Source organism: Eublepharis macularius, chromosome 4 (assembly GCF_028583425.1).
Source record: "Eublepharis macularius isolate TG4126 chromosome 4, MPM_Emac_v1.0, whole genome shotgun sequence".
Lineage (NCBI taxonomy): Eukaryota > Metazoa > Chordata > Lepidosauria > Squamata > Eublepharidae > Eublepharis > Eublepharis macularius.
Window position 1 is genome coordinate 120,172,460 of NC_072793.1, and position 21,238 is coordinate 120,193,697.

Genomic DNA, 21,238 nt, shown 5'->3' on the forward strand with positions numbered 1-21,238 from the left:
GCTGTTACTCCTCATGATCACCATTAGTGACCCTCAATTTTTGAGAGAACAATTCTCCCAGTGTTTCTTCTTCAAGGCTTAGTATGGGCTTGAGCCAAATTACAGGTGGTAGTGAACTTTCAGTCATGGAATTTCAAATGTACAGTTGACCCTAAAAAGCAGATGCAAGTGGTATGATGATGTAGATTAAGGCTACTGTGTGGGGCTTAAAATTCCCTCCCTTCCATTTCCCCATTAAAAAATGGCCCTCTTGGCTGTTTTAAGTCCTGGTAGGGGGAAAGCTACAATATGGCATCTCTTTTGATCAGGGAAACAATGTGTGTGGAGAAGAGAAGAGTTATCCCCCAGGAATACCCTCCCCACACCTAACCTCACTCACGCATGCACATGCAGCTGCTCTTTAGGGTCAAAGCATAGCCATTTGGCCGCAGCGGCCATTTGAGGGGTGGGAAGGCTGTTTTCGGCCTCCTCTGCCACCCTGCAGGCCCACGCAGTGGCAGAAGAGGCCAAAAATGGCCTTCCTGCCCCTCACCAGAGGAGGAGGACGCTGCCGTGGGCCTGCAGGGCAAGATAAGTGTGGGGCTGGGGGCTGGGGTTTGGGCAGTTTAAAGGGCCTTGCCACTTGCAAGCAGCAGGTCCCTTTAAACTATCAGCTGGCAGGCAGTGAGGGGGGGATCCCCCCCTGCTGCCTGCCAGCTGATAGTTTAAAGAGACCTGCCACTTGCAAGGCAGGAAAGGGCCATTTAAACTGTCAAATCCCCTTTCCCTGCCACTGCTAAGCGGCCGGAAAGGGGCATTTAAACCCCACGAACCACAAACTGGTTTGTAAACTTGCCCCAGTTCTTGCCCCAGTTCGTGCCAGTTCGTGGTTCCTGGTTCATGAAAACCCACGAACCATGAACCTCATGGTTCATTTTTTTGGTGGTTCATGTCCATCTCTAGTTACAGAAATCTGAAACTCATAATCTCTTCTGTTTTGGGGCTTAAGTCAGTCATTTATGTGTGGGTGGAAAAGATGTATCTTACATTCCAGAGGATGTGTCATGAAGTTTTCTGATTAGGTTTGGCCAGGGCTTTTTTTCAGGGGGAATGTGGGGGAACGGAGTTCTGGCACCTCTTGAAAATACTTAGCAATAGTGCTTGAAAATAATATGTTCATCTTCGTTCTTCTGTGCCTCCACACATGGGTACTGCGCACGCGCAGGCCAGCCGCCGGAAGATTTTTTACCGCTTTCCCAGCTCCGAAGGGGCCGTTTGCCGCGCGCCTCAGCGACCGTTTCCCGCCCAAACGGTCACATGCTCCTCCAGCGGCCAACGGCCCCTTCCCTCAGTTCTCTTCTTGCCGCCGCTTGAGGAGAACGTTCCGTTAGTAGCTCCGTGCTTCTTGTATCTTTGGATTGCCTTTTTTCGTGCTTGACTTGGATTTTGGACTCGACCTTTCTTCTGCTTCGTGATTTGGACTGACTGATTTGGTGTGTATTGACCCGGACTGTATTTGACTTCGTTTTGGCTTGCCCCTCGGAATGGCTTCTACGGCCCTGTTTAAGCACTGCGCCCAGTGCCGTGCTAAAATGGCCCAAACGGATGGGCATAGCCTTTGCCTGCTTTGCCTGAGGGAGGAACATGTAGTCCCCACTTGCAAGATTTGCCAGGGATTCACACACAAGGCCAGGCAAGAACGGTCCGCCCGCCTCAAGGCTTCGCTGTGGCAGCGGGTCTTGGACTCCCCTGGGCCCTCCGAGGCGGAGAAGCCGGGAGCCGCGGAGAAGGCTGGCCGCGCCCCGACCCATGCCGGGGGGCGGTCTCGGGCGGGCTCTGTGGCCTCTTCCAAGTCAGTGGCTGCATCCCGCCCGGTGAGCAAGTTGGCGTCGAGGGCAAGCTCGGTGGCGAGGTCGTCGAAGTCGCCACATAAGTCGGCGTCGGTGAGGTCGGAACCGGGGAGGTCGGCTCCGAGACCGGATCCGAGCGGATCGGATCCGATAAGGTCAGCCCCGGCATCGATCGAGGGGCCTGCGGCAGCACCGGGACCGGAGGCTGCGCGGAAGGCGTCGACCAAGAGGGCATCAGTTCCGAGAGCTTCCTCCGAGCCGGTTGTGAAGAAGAAGAAGACCAAGAAGACCAGGCATCGCTCTCGGTCCCCTCGGCGCCGTTCTGCAGAGGAAGTGGTCCTGGTGTCCCCGCCTACACCATCACCTCACCTGGACTCCCCTGACCGTCCTCTCCTTGAGGAAGTGGTGCCGGAACCGGGGGCCTATGTGGTCTTGTCGAGCGGACGGCGTTCGCCAACACCGGAATCGAGCCCGGCTCCGCGTCGTCGGATCCGAGCGGCGACTAGGGATCCGTCGCCTGCCCACTCTGCCCGTAGCCAACGGTGTTGGTCCGAGGGGAGTGTCGGATCCGAGCGGATAGGATCCGAGCAGTCCGTGGCTGCGCGTCACCAACAGGCTTCAGCTATGCCAGAGGCCTATCGGTGCCAATGGAAGGGGGCTCCACCTGGCTTCAGACCATCGGATCCGGGGCCATCGTCATCTGGCCATCGTGAATGGTTGCCCCCACCCTTCCCAGAAGGGGAAATGTCAGCGCCAGCATCTGATGAGGATGACGAGGATGCAGGGTCCGGCTACCGCTCTGAGTCGTTCTCCGAGCCATCCCCAGACGACAATGTTGGCCCTTCCACCAGCTCTCCCTTCGAGGACCTGCGGATTTATGCAGACCAAATGGCCCGCATGTCCAAGGCCTTGGAGATTGACGTGTCTTCTGTGGTCCCGAAGACGAAGGACAAGTTGCTGTGCAGAATCTACGGGGAGAACCCGGCTACAGTAGGTTTTCCTATGTTGGAGGGCTTGGAGGAGATCATCGACAAGGTCTGGAAGTCTCCATCGGACCTGCCTGCCACGTCCAAACGCATCGAACAGATGTATAAGATTAAACAGGGGACATGGCAGTCTCTCATTAAGCACCCTCCACCGTCATCCCTGATAGCCGAGGAGATTCAGCGTAAGAGGTCGGGGTCCTCCTCCGTCCCACCGGATAAGGAGGGAAAGAAGATGGACGCACTGGGTAGGCGTCAGTACTCGGTTGCAGCTTTAGCCCTCCGGGTAGCCAACTATCAAACGATTATGGCGGGCTATCAGCTCTACCTCTGGGAGAAGCTGGCCCACTATGTCGCTGACCTCCCTGCTGACAAGAAGTCAGTGGTGTCATTGCTGCAGACGGAGGCAGTACGATTGTCAAAACAACAGATGAATGCCGGGAGTCATGCGGCTGACACGGCTGCTCGGGGTATGGCGTCAGCGGTGCTTCTGAGGAGGCACTCGTGGTTGCGGTCGACTGCCCTCCCGCAGGAGGTGAAGGCCAAGATTGAACGTCTGCCCTTCGAGGGTGACTCCCTCTTCTCTACCACCACCGACGAGGCGCTTAAAAAGAAGAAGGAGGACCGGCAGACGGCACGCTCCCTGGGGGTCACTCAGGCGGACAGGTCCACGTTCAAGCCTCGGTAGTCTTCGAGGTATAATCCCTACCAGTACCGCAGCAGATATCAACCCCGTCCGTACTATCAGCAGTACCCTCCCTCGCAGCGCCAGTATACCCCAGCGCAACACCAGGGCAGGAGGCGTAGGCCATTCAAGCCCCGCTCGTCTCAACCTCCGCCCCAGCAAAAAGATCCGCAAGGGACTGGAAGGCAGTTCTGAGGACCCGGCCCTGCGGCAGCCCTGAACTTTTCGGACAGACTCAGTCCTTTTTTGTCTGAATGGGAGTCAATAACATCTGACTCATGGGTCTTAACGATTGTTGATAAGGGGTACGGGCTGGAATTCACTGAACTGCCGATGTGTACTTCACCGCTGAGTGCGGTGAATAATACCTTGGTTGAGCTGGAGGATGAAATTAGGTCCCTCTTGGCTAAGGGTGCTGTGGAAGAGGTGCCCTTTGTGGAGTCTGAGAGGGGTTTCTTTTCCCGGTTCTTCCTAGTCCCTAAGAAGGACGGGGGTCTACGTCCGATTTTGGATCTTAGGGGCCTAAATGCCTTTCTAAGGGTCACCAAGTTTAGGATGATCACACTGCCTGCTGTAATTGCCCTTTTGAAGAGGGGGGATTGGTTCGCTGTCCTGGATTTAAAGGACGCGTATTTCCACGTGGGGATCTTGGAGGAGCACAGGAGATTTCTGTGCTTCGTTTACAAGCAGCGGGTATTCCGTTACAAGGTTCTCCCCTTCGGCCTTTCCACAGCCCCACGTGTGTTTACTAAGTGCGTGGCTCCTGTGGTTTCCTTTCTTCGAGAGCAGGGCTGTACCATCTACCCCTATCTCGATGATTGGCTTATAACAGCGGGCTCGGAGGTTAAGCTGCTGCAAGATGTGGCATTGGTGCTAGACACTTGCGAACGCTTGGGCCTCCTGGTTAACTTTGAAAAATCTAAGCTGACACCTAGCCGTGTTGTGCCTTATATTGGGGCAGTGTTCGACTCATTGGAGGCCAAGGCTTTATTGCCTCCAGAGCGGGCACGTTCCTTGAAGAGCCTGGTGTCCTTGTTTAAACGAAATCGTTTTCAGCCAGTGCGCATGATTCAATGCTTGCTAGGGCATATGGCTGCTGCCACCCCGGTGGTCCCTTTTGCGAGGCTGCGGATGCGCCCGCTCCAGAATTGGTTTGTGAGGAGATACAATGCTTTACAGCATCCTCCGACTGCTAAATTCTCTGTTCCCAGAGCCGTTATATCCTCTCTTGACTGGTGGTTGTCGGATATTAATTTGTTTAAAGGGACCCCATTTGGTTTCCATCATCCCGAGTTCTCCGTGACCACGGACGCCTCTCTGCAAGGGTGGGGGGCTTTCTGTGGGGAGCTATGTGTTCAGGATGTGTGGTCTGAGAGAGAAAGGGGTCTCCATATTAATGTGCTTGAACTGAGGGCTGTTCGTTTTGCACTTATGTCATTCACAGCAATCTTGCAGAACCATCAGGTGCTGGTGCAGACGGACAACACAACCGCTATGTATTACCTGAACCAACAGGGCGGCACGGTGTCCATGATCCTCTGCAGGGAGGCCACGCTCATTTGGGAATGGGCAATCAGGAATGGGGTGACGCTTCGCGCCATTCATGTAGCTGGGTCGGACAATGTGCAGGCGGACACTCTCAGCAGGGTGCACATGCTGAATCACGAGTGGGGGCTCAACGCAAAGTACGTTGGGCCGATCTTTCGGAAATGGGGTCGCCCGAGCATAGACGTGTTTGCGACATCGGCGACCACCAAGGCCGAGATCTTTTGTTCTCGGGCAGGAAGCGACCCCCTCTCTATTGGGGATGCCTTCCAATTTACTTGGGCCCGGGGACTACATTACATGTTTCCGCCTTTCCCTCTCATACCCAGAGTGCTGTGCAAGGTGGAGAGGGACAACGCGGACTGCATCTTAGTGGCTCCGTTCTGGCCACGGCAGCTCTGGTTCCCGAAGCTGCTGGAGATGTCCGGCCGAGCTTACGTGGCCCTTCCGCCCCGGAGGGATCTCCTCCTACACGGGAAGCTCTTCCACCACGAGCCCAGGAAACTACACCTGACCGCTTGGCGGATTCGGCCCCGTCCCTAGGCTTCTCTGAGCCAGTCGAGAAGGTCCTACTGAATGCTAGGAAGCCCTCCACACGGCGTGCCTACAAGGCGAAGTGGAGTAGGTTTGAGGCTTGGGCCGCCTCTAGGAAGGTGGCGCCTCTGGATAGCCCCTTGGGGATGGTCTTGGATTATCTTTGCGAGCTGAAGGACCAGGGCCTTAGTGTGGCATCTCTGAAAGTGCACCTTGCGGCCATCTCTGCGTTCCATGATCGGGTGGATGGCTGCACGGTTTTCTCTCACCATAAGTCCCGCCAGTTTTTGAAGGGGATGCTTAATCTTTACCCGCCTGTGTCACCCCCTGTGCCCCAGTGGTCTCTCTCCCTGGTCCTGGCTAGGTTGATGTTGCCCCCTTTTGAGCCTTTGGCTACGTGCCCTCTGGACTTGCTCTCCTACAAGGTGGCATTCCTCGTGGCGATCACTTCTGCCAGACGGGTCAGCGATCTGGCTGCTCTTAGGGCAGACCCCCCGTTCCTTCGCTTTCATGCGAATAAGGTGGTCTTGCGACCGTGTCTTTCGTTCCTGCCCAAGGTGGTGTCAACCTTCCACCTTTCACAAGAGATTTCTCTGCCTGTATTTTTCCCTGAAGCTTCTACTAAAGGGGAAAAGGCCCTCTACAGTTTGGATCTGCGGAGGGCTTTGGCTTTTTATTTGGAGAGGACAAGGGTGTTCAGGAACAGTCCCTACCTTTTTGTGTGTTTCGGGGCGAAGGACAAGGGCCGCAGGGCGTCTGCACAGACGGTGTCCCGTTGGATTGTGACAGCCATTGTGAAGGCCTACGCCACGGCTAAGGTGGACTGTCCTTTGGGTGTCAGGGCTCACTCCACACGGTCCCAGGCGGCATCTTCGGCACTGCTCAAGGGTATACCTTTAGCTAATATTTGCAGGGCTGCAACTTGGTCGTCCGCTGATACCTTTGTACGGCATTACGCTGTTGATGTAAATGCCAATGAGGATGTGGCTGTTGCTAGGGCCGTCCTCCATTCCTTGTTTCCCTAGGAGTATGCTGATTAATATGCTCCAATGGGGGAGGTGGAGGCGATGTATATAGTGTATTTATATATCTATTTATACTTGTTGGATGTTGTGGGGTTGGTATGTTTTTTTTGCCACATGTGTATATGTGTATATATGTTGTTCTTGTTTCCTGTTGTATAATAAAATTGAGTTGGATTTCACCCCACCTTCCTTATTGTGTGAAGCTTGGTACTCTCCCATGTGTGGAGGCACAGAAGAACGAAGATGAAGACAGGGTTAACATACCTGTAACTTATGTTCATCGAGTTCTTCTGTGCCGACACACAACCCTCCCTCCTACCCCACTGTGAACTCCAACGCAGATTGCTGTACTTTTGGGCTATGGCTCTAGTCTTTAGTCGGGGTTATGGCTCTGTGTATTGGATGAGCGGCGGCAAGGGAGAACTGAGGGAAGGGGCCGTTGGCCGCTGGAGGAGCATGTGACCGTTTGGGCGGGAAACGGTCGCTGAGGCGCGCGGCAAACGGCCCCTTCGGAGCTGGGAAAGCGGTAAAAAATCTTCCGGCGGCTGGCCTGCGCGTGCGCAGTACCCATGTGTGTCGGCACAGAAGAACTCGATGAACATAAGTTACAGGTATGTTAACCCTGTCATTTCAAAGAATCCCGTGTGTTTCTTCCTCTTTTCCCTCTTGAGAGTTCCGCCACCTCTTTTCCCAGAACCCCCCCCACCCCAGGTTTGGCAGTTTTATATTTCAGCTAGCTTTTAGGTCTTCACATTCATTTTAGGTTTCAGAAAATCCACAGAAATGTTTTGTACATGCAGCAAAAGTTTGTGATATCTGTTGGATAACTCCTAGAGGAATACTGGAGTGCACAGATGGTACAACCAGACAGTCCTCACATAATTTCCTTTCATGCATTTCTTTTAAGTTTGATCATTAGCTAAACACGTTACTTCGGTGTTAATTATTTAGGAAAATCTTACAAGGATGAACGTGATTTTCAGTTATGGTATTAGGAATAGAGGAAGGAATGCATAGATTTGCTAGCTATGTGAGAGTGTTTGTAAAATAGAGAGAGACACACACACACCCACTCTAGTTGTCTTGTGCATTTATGTATTTCCAGATAGATACAACAGAGGGGATCCTCTCAGGGCTTCCAGGAGAACGAGGACCTGCAGGACCTAAGGGAAGCAAGGTTAGTGGATGGCCCCCTCACATTTTCTTGTGCTTTCCTAGCTTTCTGTCATATTTATGGGGTGACTTTAGATGTTGCAGGAGAAAGATTGCTGATTAACCAGGAGACATTCTATAACAGCCTTAGCGGTGTGAAGTGGGGAGAGAGCTACTAAATTTGGGACAGGGCCCCTTGGGGGTTAACATTTAATGTTTTGTTCATGACACCCTAACTAAATTCCATTGTGAATCATGAAGGTATGATACTACCTTGTAAATGCTACCATTTCTTTAACTGATACATACCACATGTAAGAGTCCTGTCTAATGGCTTTAATGACTGTAGTGTTGAGTGAACGGAACCCCATCTTTAGTCTTTGATATTCATAGGAATAGGTATTTAATCTTATTAATCAAACCAGGGAGTCATGGAAACCATAAGAGAGTCTGAGATATCTGTAGAGTAAACTCTCTCTACTTTCTGCGTGTTTAGTAGGGCTGCAACCTCCTAAATGATTTTCAGTTGACAAAAAATGATTGTTATATACAAATGCATTTGCTTGATACCAAAGCTCAATATATGTGTTTTTTTGAAATACAGACATGTGGGGTAACTTAAGTAAACAACTTTTTTGCCACAAGGAAAGGCTATCTTTAATATTTTTCCTTCCATTTATCTCTCTTCCTCACCTACTAAGAATTATCCCCAGCAACTGAAATTGGCCCCAGTCAATCAACCAGTTTAGGCTTTGCTCTAGTAACTACTATCATAATGACAATCTAGTAATTTCTGTTTGATAATATTTTATATCAAAGGGAAGATGAGTTAGCAAATACAATCTCTTTTGCAAATGCAAAAGAAATGAATGATATGATAAAAACAGACCTGTGGTGGGATGTTAGAGATACTACACCAGCACAGGCTTGGCTACTGAAATTGATGGAGTGGTATTAGCTGCCCCTTGAATATTATGGGTGATGGGAAAGTAAGGCTTGGATCCTATGGATGAGTTCCATGTGAGCTAGACAGGCTCTGCAGTGAAGCATGTTTCCTTTTCTGCTAGCACTTCTGTTTGCTCAAGAGCTTATTGAAAACCATTGATCTTGAGCAAATGGAAGTGCTAGGGGAAGATGAAGGACACTCCACCATGTAGGCTGTCTAGTGCACGTGGTACTCATCCATAGGATCAAGCCAATGTTATTGTGGTCAGTAAAGAACTAGAGGAAGCCCTAACTCACCCTGTTTCTTATAAGTTTCATAGCTAACTTTTCTCTCTTTTTTGTGCAGGGAGAACCAGGAGAAGATGGCGAGAGAGGCTCTAGAGGCGATAAGGTCTGAGTGTAGGAAGTCTTCCACCCCTCCATCTCTCCAGCTTTCCCTGTATCTGTTCTGTGCCTTAACTTGCTAGAGGGGGATTTCTTCTTTCCTGCAAGTGTTTGACTTTATCTTGCTTTTTAATCTGTTTCTCTGTCCCTTTCACTGGCTTCAAGAAGAACTCAGCAGTCCAGAACCAAAAAGGGGTTCACCTGGCCACTATCACGCATATTTGGGCAGCATCCAGCATGGCCGGCTCTACAATGAGGCGAGGTGAGGCAATAGCCTCAGGTGGTAGATTTTGGGGGGAAGCAGCCTCCATTGCTGCCACTACCTCCCCCCAAACCCTAGCCTCTTGGCCAGGAGCTGGAGCAAGATGTGACAATTCAGGGCCCCCTGTTGTACATGCATGTGTTTAAAGACTCCTGGGGAACAAGGAGGGAGGGAGTGTTTTCTGTTCCAGCTTCTGGGTGATGGTGGTGGTGGTGGCAGTAAGGGAAGGTAGCCAGGGGAGTCAGCCTCTAGTGTCCCCCCCCCCCCCCCCCGTTGAGCTGCCACTGATATCCAGTTTAGACTACTGTAAAGTTCTCTATATTGGACGAAATTTAAAGACTTTCCACAAACTTCAGCTAATGAGAAATGCAGCAGCAAGAGTTCTAACAGATGTTTGCCTCAAGGAACATATAAAAACATTGCTTTATCAATTTCAGCGCCTTTCAGTTTATTTATGGGCTCAATTAAGAGTGCGGGTTTTGACCTTTAAAGCTTCAAAAAGCTTGGGTCCAAAGGATCATCTCCATTCACATATATCTGCGCAAGTGTTCTCATGAGGTCTTGTAATGGGAACCTGAACTGTTTGCAGTACAGCTGGTGATAACCTATGGAAGAGCCTTTTCGGTTTCTGCCCCTGTGTTATAGAAGTCTTTCCTCTAGGTATTACAACGGGCCTCATTCTTGCTGGCCTTCCAGCACAACTTGAAAACAAATTTGTTCAGGAGTAGCTTTGAAAGTAATTGGCTGTTGTAATCAAGGTTGTAATCCTGTTAGGTTTTAAATGCTATTTTATTGATTTATAAACAATCTAATGGTTTAAAGCATTTTATGGGAAGCTTTTATTTTTTATTAGCCACTTGAACTGTTCTCTTGGACAGAAAGATGGGATACACATTTGCCAGATAACTAAACAAAAACCTTTCCCCCACCTAAGCAGAGGTGCAGTAACCATTCAAACTAAGCCACGTCCTCACCACTACCATCTAACATGTTTCTTAAGGAATCTTGTTCCCTTCATTAAATCATTGTCCCACCATACCTTTCCTCAGATCTTGGCTTGATAGCCTGGCATTTTTTTTATATCCATGGATATGATTTCCCAGTTCCAAAGGAACTTACTCTGTTCTCATATTTAGTTTAAAAACTCTGAATCATCTCCTGGCTCCATTCTTCAAAGTGGATCTAAGTAGTTGATTTCTCTCAGTAATCATAATCTGGGGTTTAAAACTCCCTCTAAATGGGCATTTATGGATAGTAGTACAAAGACTGAGAGGAAAACAGGAAATTTTCAATGGAGAGGAGGAATTCGGTCTACTGTTTCCCTTGTTTGACAAGGAAATGCCAGAAATTTTTAGGAAAATGTTGAACTGTTTCATAAAAGGTACTTTTCTCTCAAGTAGAATTTGTGATACTTCAAACAATACTGTGACATTGTGAAACCCTTGGGCATTAGCGCACAGTTAAATGTGGCCCATTAGTTTCAATAGGAGTTGACATGCTTTCTTTTAACTTCATATACACTTACTGGAGGCAAGGGAATTAGAGCCAAGCAGGGCTGGATCGAGGGGGGGCAGGCGGGTAGCCTGCCCCCGGCGCCTCCAAAGAGGGGGCGCCGGGCGTGGCTGCCATCTGCCCGGGAGGCTGAGCACAGGGTTGGGAGACCCTCGCCAGCCCTGCCGATGGGGCGGCTGGCTGGCTTGCCGCGCAGGACCTCCCAGCCCTGCGCTCAGCCACTAGCGCGGCAAGCCAGCTGCCCCAGCACACGCCCTCGCTGCCGCCAGCTCCACGGCTCACCGTGCGCTGGGGCGGCTGGCTTGCCGCGCAGGTGGCACAGGGCAGCAGGGCACGCTAACTGCGCGGAGGGCCTCCTAGCCCTGCGCTCAGCTGGCCGCGCAGCAAGCCGGCCACCCCAGCACCTGATGAGCCGTGGAGATGTCGGCAGCGAGAGCATGCACTGGGGCAGCTGGCTTGCCGCACGGGGTGGCTGAGTGCAGGGCTTGGAGGTCCTGCACGCGCGGCAAGCCAGCCAGCCGCCTCAGCGCACGCCCGCGCCACTGCCAGTTCCATGGCTCACTGGGCGCTGGAGCAGCCGGCTTGCCGCGCATGGCTCCCACCCTGCGTGATGACGTCACAAAAGTGATGTCATCACGCAGCGCCAGGAGCGTGCGCGTGCTCTGCGCACTCGGAGCGCCCGGGCAAGGTTTGCCCCAGGTGTCCGCACACCTGGATCCGGCACTGGAGCCAAGCTACAAGTGATGCCTGACATAGGTTGAACACTTGTCAGCTTCCCTCAAGGTTTGATGGGAAATGTAGGCGTCCAGGTCTTGCAGCTTGGTTCTCCATTTAATTGAAGTTTACAGAGCAGCAGTCTATGGGAGGGAGAACATGCGGTCAGGAGGAGAGTGCAGGCGTTGGGATCTCACTTGGCCCCCCTTCCCCTCCACTGTGTGTGTTGGGGGGCGGGTCTGTAAACTTCAATTAAATGGAGAGCCAAGCTGTAAGACCAGGATGCTTACATTTCCCATCAAAACTTGAGGTAAGCTGACAACTCTTCTGGAATGTTGAAACCAATGTGCTATTTGATGAGCCTGAAGTGAGCACATTTAGGAAAGAGCTGATGAACTCTTGGGGAAACAAGGTTGTAATCAAACTGCATGCCAGTACATCATGATCAAAGTGATGAATGAGGATAGGCTGTTGGGATAGTGGTTTGACACAACAGTGCTGCCTTCTTGCTTTTGTGACATGCAGGTGATATTTTGAATTGCAGGGTGAAGCAGGACAGAAAGGAGAGAAAGGAGACGCTGGTGAAAAAGGCAGAGATGGCAGTCCTGTAAGTATTGCTAAGGGAGCACTGTGGCAATTGATGCAGGCTGCTGAAGGGGAAGCAGTCCTGTAGTTAGAACTGCTGGTGCTTATTAGAAATAAATAACACCCACATATTTGATTCTATGTTAGACTGGTGACTTTAAAAGCAGCATCAATGCCTTGATAGAATTTTTCCTACTCTGTCATAACTTTTTTCCTTTCTTTCTTGCTTTAGGGCTTTCCAGGAGAAAGAGGTCTTCCTGGTTCAGAAGGGAAACCGGTAAGGAAGAGGGAAGGAGGCTAAGCATTGAAATAGGAGATATGTGTGACTTTGGGGTCAGGTCCAGTGCCAGGATTTCTGGCGCCTGAGGCCGGGGGGGTGGGGGGGGCAGCTTGAGGACTATTCCTAGCCCCCCGCGCACGCAAAGTGCATGCACACCTGGACTGCGGGGCAGGAGGGCTGGGAGGCTGCCAACCCAGCCAGAACGGCGGGGGGCTGAGGAGGCGTGGGTGCGTCCTCCCAGCCCTCCCACTCTGTTGCTCCACGCGCCGCCCCGGACGCCTGCCACACCTGGCCCATGGCTGTTGCTCCCAGCCGGGGGCACGTGTTGGCGGTGGCAGCAGTGCAGGAGAGCTGGGAGGCTGCGGGCCAGGTGTGGCAGGCAGCCAGGGCGGCGTATGAGCAGCTTCCCATCCCTCCCATTCAGCTGCCTGCACGCACCACTGGCCCCAGCCCTAATGCCCCCTCTGGCGCCTCAGCACTGGAGGCAGTCACCAAGCTTGCCTCAGTGGAGGCGCTGGCCCTGTTTGGGGTGGAAGAGAAGGGAGAGCAAAATGAAATGATTTGTACGAAGATCAGCAGACTGACTGAGATGCTTCTTAGAGAGGAATTAACTGATGGATCAGTGCTCCTGAAGAAAATAGTATTTCAGCAGCACAGGGTTGTGTCCAAGATTGTACAACTGTTATGCAGAGATTGCCTATGTTTCTTTAACCTTCCATCTCTGCTGTTGCAAGGAGACACCGGTAGATTCTGCCAGGCTGGATACTTGTGCTTCTGTTGGGGGGAGTCTGTGAGGCAAGCTAAGCCCTGAGTGAAGATGGTAGCGATCATCCTCTTCTGGATTGGGCAGTACTTTACCAGGTTGGGGTAACCATTATGTCAGTGAGAAGTGATAGGGGAAGAAGTGGGCTATGTTGGCAATAAATTTTCCATTGGCTGGCTAAGTCCCTCTAAGTGCAGCTGTGTTCTTTCCGTCCATGCCCATAGTAAATGATGTGTGACTTTTTGACGAGCTTTCTGTGTTGATTCAACAATCTGTTTCCATGTCCCTTTTTATCAGCCTGGTTATTTTTGCAGCCTAATGGACGTTTATGATAGTCTGCTGTGACTTTTGTTTTCATTTCTGTTGTCACTTTTCAGTCACTGAGTGTCCGATTAGGCCATATTTTGAAGGAGGCTTCAAAAGAAGTATCTGCCTGTTGTTCACTGCATTCATTGGTGGTTGGTTAATTACTTAGCCAACACTTCTACTGAGTTGAGCAGACCTTTCCACTGTGCTTCATCAAAACATTTTTAAAAAGTTTCAAGCAACTGGATAAGTGGTTTGTTTACTGGAAACCTCCAAACACTTTTTCTAATGCTATCTTCCTTCTTCGATATGGCTTATTCCAGTGGGTCTCAGAACTATTTGACCAGTGGAGCTCACATATTACTGGGTAGATCTAAGCACAATGGGGAACAAAGATACTTCAGATGACAACAAGCACCCTCTCTGAGTTCTTGCAGTATTTTGTGTTGCTGGTTCACGTCTCCATTTTTTTGTGTCATTCCCTCCCATCCAGGGACAACAAGGTTTTAGAGGGCCATCTGGCCCAGCTGTAAGTAACTTTCCTTGGTAGATCTGAAGCATTGGCTATGGTTGCCTTTCTCTGCTCATGCTATCTCATTTTTTTTTGTATTGCTATCAACAACTCTTCCTTAGCATTCTGTTGTAAAGGAAGTAAAGAATGGTCAAGGCATGCTTGAGGGGTTGCTCTGGGTCTTGCTAACTCTTTGGATCTTTGAATTGGATCTTTTCAGGGCTTGCCAGGCTTCCCCGGAGTTCTGGGCAGACCGGTAGGTGCTCCCCTCCCCCCCTCTATCTCCCTTGCTTTTCTGCATGTAGCAATACACCTCTTGCTAATAATATTCTGCAGGCATCTTTGTTTCATTTCATTTCATTTACAATCAGCACTCTAAACTTTGCAGAGGGAAGAAAGGGCCATGATGGTTAAAGCAAGGGGCTGGTATTTAGAGGGAAATAAACTGCTTAAGCTCCCTTCATCTGTCAAATGAGAATTGGAAGAATGAAGCTTAGATTTAATATTTGTAAAGCATTCTGATGTCCTTGCAAAAGCATAGGTACTGTTTGTTTATTTGTTTCAAATTATTCATAGAAGTAATTAGAGTAGTGTGGCTATAAACTGGAAGACCCCAGCTCTAATATCAGTTCAGCCATGAACTCATTAGGTGATTGTAGATTGAGCTTCTGACTCACCCTTTTTGTAATTCATGCTAATTGTGCAAGAAAAGAGAAATATGCTTTGTGAAGTGAAGGAATGTAGGTACTCTCCATGGTAATTTCCACAATCATGGCAGCTCCAAAAAGTACTGGTATGACTTGTGGAAATTGCTATAAAGTGCCATTTCATTTAACACACATGTCATTATGCACTACCATGGGGTTGATTATGACCACAATTCCATGGATAATTGTATGAAGAAAATCTGTTGCTGAAAAGTACTGTGAGCTGATTGTGAGTAGAGAGCTGTCCAAGAACAGAAGTTGGGAAAATGATACACAGATCTACCACTGGTTATTCCAAGAATGCCCCTTTAATACCATTACCATAAATTATATTCCTGTTGTTCATAAAGGCTATGCTAGTCTACTTCATTTTTAATGGAAGGAAATGTTTAACCCAACATTTGGCCATTTCCTATTAATTAAATCCTCTGATTATTTAAATCTCCTGATCTAATTTACCTGAAAATCTAGTATGAGATGCATAATGTCATACAATGAGGAGTGGGTGGAGATCTTTCAATAAAGATACTTCTGCATTAAAAAAATCATCACCCTCAGGAATGCTGAGAAATAAAATGGTTGAGCCTCTAGCACTGATGGTGTTTCTTCATTCCTGCAGGGTAATCAAGGAGAACCTGGACCCTCAGGCCCTCCTGTAAGTAAAACTGCTTTTGTCCATTGCCCAAGATTATCTTCTTTGGTATCAATGAACTCTAACTCTGAACTTTTTGAGAGAAATACTTGTTGACTCAGTTATTTTGCTTTTTTAAAAAAGCTGCTTAGGCCTGAAGACTGGTTAGAAAATGGTAAAATCTTCTCATATGATGAGTTAGTAGGAAAAAATGATGGTTACCACACACTATTGTTTCAACATTTTCAGGAAATACAAAATCTTAAAAATATTCACAGTGGAGAGTATAAAATTGATCATGTACGGAATCCAGTGCAGAAATTTTTGCCAGGAAGTCAAACCATGGCATGTTTTGATTTGGTTCTAATTCTGGTTCATTGAATCTATTTCTGCATGTTTTTTGATCAAGTCAATGAAGTATGAGTTCAGTTTTAAGTTCTGATATGCTTTTAACTCTTTGGCTGTTCCAGAGTCTTTGTTGTATGCTTACAGAAAAGTTTGAGGACATGATAGAAAATAAATCAGTGTGTTTTGTACAGTTTATGCCATCAGTGTGTTTTGTACAGTTTGAGAATTAATTCTGTGATCATTTTGGTTTGTGCATTGAATATCTATCTTCTGTTTCTTTGCAGGGTCCTATTGGTCCTCCAGGAACTCAAGGTCCACCAGGAATAAAGGTAAATATTACAATGGCCACAGACAAGCCAGATTATTACAGACTTTGAAGGATGCCTGATTGTTAGTCCAAATTTTCCTTTGCAGGAACATGAACATTCGGCATTGATGTTGTATGACACAAGTTAGTAACAATGTTTGGATTTTTCCCCCATTTATAGGGAGACGCAGGACAACCTGGTTCTAGCATCAGGGTAAGTGTATCTAGCCTTCATTCTACAGCATCTATGTATATTCTGGTCCGTAGCAGCCACTATGATCACTTTGAAACCATACAGTCATTCATGAATTTCATAGGGCACTTCCTTTCTGGTAACTGACATCTCCTTGATTTCTGGAAAAGCTCAGTAATCATGTAGCAACTGGATGTCACTGGTGATTTTAGTTGCAGCTGTCTCTTGCTGTTTGATGTTTTTGTGTTTGCTTTTTTACAGGGGCTTCCAGGTCCCCAAGGGAATGTTGGACTCCCGGGACCACTAGGTCTGCCTGGCCTTATGGTAGGTAGCCAGCAAGCACCTTTAGGCTGGAAACTATCAAAGCCTGAATCATTAGACTGATGGTTCCTTCCTCTTTATTTTTGGCTCCTCATTGTGTTTGTTTCTTTGAAGGGACCTCCAGGGCCTCCAGGATTACCAGGACAAGTGGTAAGAATCTGCTTTGTACAGTTTCCCAACTGACAAGCATGCTCACTTACACACACACACACACACACACACACACCATTTTTTATGGAACTAAAAATCCTGCAGTGGAAATCCTTCTGCAGTGATATATTCAATGCCTGGAGCTCTTATGACTGGTCTCTTTTGACAGACATCAATTTACAACTTGTCAGGTAAATGGTTTTACCCCTCATTGTGTTCAGTTTTCTGAACAATGTACCATATTCCATTACCAAGTCTAGGAAGCAAGATTTTTCTGACCAAATCAGTATGAATCTGATTACAAAGAATGTTGCCAGGAATGTAGTCTCCTGTGTAAAGATGCATGCACATCCTAATTCCAGTGTTTTCATTTTAGGGTGAATCAGGGAAGCCAGGTGTACCAGGGAGAGATGGAGTCCCAGGGAAAGAAGGGGAACCTGGACTTCCAGGGAAAATGGTATGAGATTGTTATATAAATTGTCTGCCCAAGAACTGAAACATGGCAAGACTCAGGCTATTTTATCTAATCTGATCCATGTGGGCAAGGGCTAGTTATAAAGACCTTGATTCTATGCCTTTTGTGTCCCTAGGTTTTTAATATCTCTGTATCATATACAGACTGAAGCCTCTTACATAATCATCTATTTATTTATGTTATTTATAGTCTGCCTTTCTCACTGACACTCAAGGTGGATTATACAGTGCAAGTTAATACAATCAATGGTTGGGACATTCGATAAACAATACTATAGGGTATGGATTACAGAAATTTGAAAGCAAGCATAAATCCAAATATAGAGATGAAACATTGCTAAAACAAAATATTTGCCATGACATATTAAATGACATGGAACTCCCAGTAGGAGCATATCTACACTGACAGACAATACCCAGTAGTATAGTCCACAATCCCTGACCATTTTCCAGAGCATCTCTCTGAGCCATTTCTTATAGCACAGCCCTATTACCTGAGTCATGAATAATTCAGTTTTTTATAATTTGCAGAAAACTAGGAGAGTGGGAGCTTTCCTAACTTCTTTGGGCAGGCCATTCCATTAGATAAGAGGAGCATCACAGAAAATGCACATGCACGGGCTGCTGTTGATTTTGCTCTTTTGTAGGGAGGTACCTGCAGAAGGCCTTGTTCAGATGAGGAAATCTGCTATGGCAGAGTGAGGGGGAGAGGCAGCCCTGTAGATATGAGGAGCCAAGGTGGGCTTTGTATGTCATAGTCATGACCTTGAATTGAGCCCAGTAACTGAGGGGCGGCCAAAGGAGTGACTTTCACAATGAAAGTAGTATTTTTTTATCCACCTAGCTCCTGGTAATAGCTAAGCTGCAGCATTTTGCGCTAATTGGAGTCTCCAAGTTGACTTTGGGGGGAGACCTACGTAGCATGTATTACAGTAGTCTAGTCTTGATGTTACTGTGGCACGGATCCAGGTGGCCAGATTAGCTGTGTAAGGGATCATCTTCCAGGCTATTCTGAATTGTGAGAAGGCCTTTTTTGCAGCTGCATTAACTTGCTTCTCTAGAAGTTGTGCTAGAGCCAGTATAGCCTGAGGCTCTTTTTTGAAAAAAAATATTGATTTTCAAACACAACATAAAAAAGACCGTCTAGGCCACATACATAGCATTCAAAGTTACATTAGGGAATCGAGAAAGAAAAACATATGATAAAAGAAAAACATTGTAAATTGTACAGTGACGGTATAGCCAATGAGGTTAATCTGAGGTGCGATTATTGCTAATTGAAAACTTTAGCCCAAGGATCTAAACCATAGCAAGGGTCACTTGAATCCCACTGAAAGCTGGGAGCATAATGTCCTTCAAGATCTCCACCTTCCCAGCCAGTATCACTTCTATTCACTAGGATGTATGAAATATTATTCAATATAGAGGTTGGAGAGCGGCACAACATCTTCTACAGAATTGATTACTTTTATCACAGAGGAATGCTAACAAGACTAAATTAAGTCCAATCTATAGGGAAGTGGTCAAAATAAAAATTATTTTTCTGTTGAGTCTCTTTAAGGAGCATTTGCTACAAAGGATTTGGGAAAAAAATGTGTGGAACAAGTGGGCACAATAGTCAACATACCTATTCTGATTAAAACCTGCCTGCAACTGTTCATTGCTCTTTAGGGTATGCCAGGACCTCTGGGATCTACTGGTCCTAAAGGAGAACCTGGGGATGCAGGTCGCCCAGGAGAGGTGGGTGACACTGTCTCTTTCTTTGGACATTTTTTTATACTTTGTGCTCTTTGGTATTTATTTTCCAGCTACAAATACAAACACTTTCTGTCATGGATAAAATAATATCAGTGCTTGTGATGACTTTACTACACTTTTATCTGGTTCTGCCAATCCTTTTTCCATTCCTTTATCTTGTACTTATCTGTATCCATTTCAGCAGGTTTCTTATATGCAGTCCTATGCAGAGCTGATTTCAGTGGGCTTAGACTGAAGTAACTTTGCATAGGATTGCACTGTTACCTTGCTAAATATTGTTAACTTGATGTTGCCATGCCATGATTGAAACAATAACTTAAAGAAACAAAAGGAAGATGGGAGATTGTGGAAATTGGAAATAATGATCTGAGAAATATTTAAATCATCAAAACATTCTGAGAATGGGTTCCAAATGCTGTCACAATCTCACTTTGGTTGCACTTTCTGTATACAATCATTTCTTTTCCAACTAATTATGTTTTTGAAATGCACATACTTTCTTGAGACAGATCATTTTCCTCTGCCTTTGTCATTAATAGTGGTTATAGTCTATTTGAACATGCGTATCCTTCCCAACTTAATATCCATCTCTAGTACGACCATCACCACAGTATGGTTGAAGCCTGGAAGTTTTTCATCACTGTGTAGTCATTGCTTGCATTATTAGCATGGTGATAACATCCAGTGGAATTGATTACTCTAATCAATAGTGAGAAGATCCCTTTGAGTCTCAGGCTGCATTCAGACTAAGGTTTAGAAACTTGCTGCATAAGCCATCTTGGTGGGTGATTCTCACACTCCAGTCAAGGAGGCAGGAACTTCCTGGCTCAGTCTCATCATAAGTAAACTCAGGTTTGTTCTTGATGTCTGAATACAGCTGCAGAAATAACAGTTTTCTGATATTTCTATCTTTCTTACACCCATTCTTAGAAGAAAACTCCATAGCAAGTTTTTCTTTCATTTAATGCCTTGCACTGGTTTTTAGCACTCACCTCTCTTCTTTCTTAATTTCTTAACTTGCTAGGGTGTTGTGGGACCTCCTGGAGTGAAAGGCGAAAAGGTAAGCTAAATAGTTGGGTGGGACTTGGAAGTAGAGCACAGATTGTCTGGATTCCTTGATAGCTCAGAGAAGATCATAGCAGCAGCAGCTCCAATAGCTAGACTCTAGAATCTGCTCCTGAAAATATTAGATCTTGGACAAGGGTATGGTGAGGCAGTGGGTGCTGTTCCGTACATGGATGCTATGATGTTTCATGACTGCATTGGCTGCTGACTGATGCTCTGAAATGTTGCTAGATTGTTTCAAAGAGACATGCTTTACCTCTGACAGTCTTTCTCACCTACAACAAAGAGGGCCATGGATAGAACAGAAGGAATAATCTGTCTGATATTTGACATTTAAGAAAATCAGCGAGGTAAAACAGGACATGTTAGGGAGAAAAACATAGTGACCTTACTTGAGAAGGAGATTGCTGAGATTTGAGGGGGAGGCCTTTGCTGGAATGAACTTCTGTGTAATCTGTTTTAGGGAGAACCAGGAGATTTTGATGGGGAACTATTGGGGAAGCCGGTAAGTTGTTTATTTATTTTTCATTTCCACTACTAGTTCTAAGTCTCCTGCTTCCCAAGTAAGATATCAGTGATGATATTTCTGCTTTGCAGGGTTCCAAAGGAGATAGAGGTCTACCAGGCCCCAGAGGAGAGAAGGTGAGAAATGGTCTTTGCTCTGTTTTCCTGGTAGCTGAAGGCTTCGTGGAAACTCAGGAAGTCTGGCTTATTTTCAAAATTCCTTCGGTCAACTTTTCTTTCTCTGTGCTAGGGCGAACCTGGGGATCAGGGGGAACCTGGAGATCCTGGAGAGGATGTAAGTACTATAAAGTGTTCAGTAGAGTATTTAGCCCAACTACATACAGCTGCAGGGACAACAAGGAGGCACTGCTCCTGTCTAATGATTACTTGGTTTTTGGAAGAACATGGCTCATTTACAGTGCAATCCTAAACAGAGGTACTCCAGTTTAAGCATATTGATTTATGAGAAAAATTGAAGGATTTATTTGACTATTTATGCTAAAATTAAGATTAATTAAGGTAACTCGATACAAGATAAGAAGATAAAACACAGGGAAATGATTAGCTAAAATAGTTGATATTAAAGTTTGGGTATAAGTAACTAAGGAGAGGGAAGGAGAGCTATTACACAATTAAGTTGTGTTGTTATATATTCTGATTGTATCTTTTTATTAGTTTAATTTAATTTTAAATGTAGTGCTTGTATAAGTTTTATGCACCTTCTACTATTATATCTTTTAAAATAAAATTTCTACATCAAAAATA

The 21,238-nt window shown here is 47.0% G+C and overlaps 1 protein-coding gene across 1 annotated transcript in view; it reads left to right on the forward strand.

Moving 5' to 3' along the window:
• COL7A1 (collagen type VII alpha 1 chain) overlaps nucleotides 1-21,238 on the forward strand; it is a 199,897-nt gene that overhangs the window by 172,287 nt on the left and 6,372 nt on the right. The window contains 17 exon segments of the mRNA XM_054976386.1: nucleotides 7,707-7,778; nucleotides 9,045-9,089; nucleotides 12,115-12,177; nucleotides 12,388-12,432; nucleotides 13,998-14,033; nucleotides 15,342-15,377; nucleotides 15,986-16,030; nucleotides 16,190-16,222; nucleotides 16,463-16,525; nucleotides 16,637-16,672; nucleotides 17,049-17,129; nucleotides 18,818-18,848; nucleotides 18,851-18,872; nucleotides 19,929-19,964; nucleotides 20,433-20,474; nucleotides 20,567-20,611; nucleotides 20,724-20,768. Of these exon segments, the coding sequence (XP_054832361.1) occupies nucleotides 7,707-7,778; nucleotides 9,045-9,089; nucleotides 12,115-12,177; nucleotides 12,388-12,432; nucleotides 13,998-14,033; nucleotides 15,342-15,377; nucleotides 15,986-16,030; nucleotides 16,190-16,222; nucleotides 16,463-16,525; nucleotides 16,637-16,672; nucleotides 17,049-17,129; nucleotides 18,818-18,848; nucleotides 18,851-18,872; nucleotides 19,929-19,964; nucleotides 20,433-20,474; nucleotides 20,567-20,611; nucleotides 20,724-20,768 (776 nt within the window).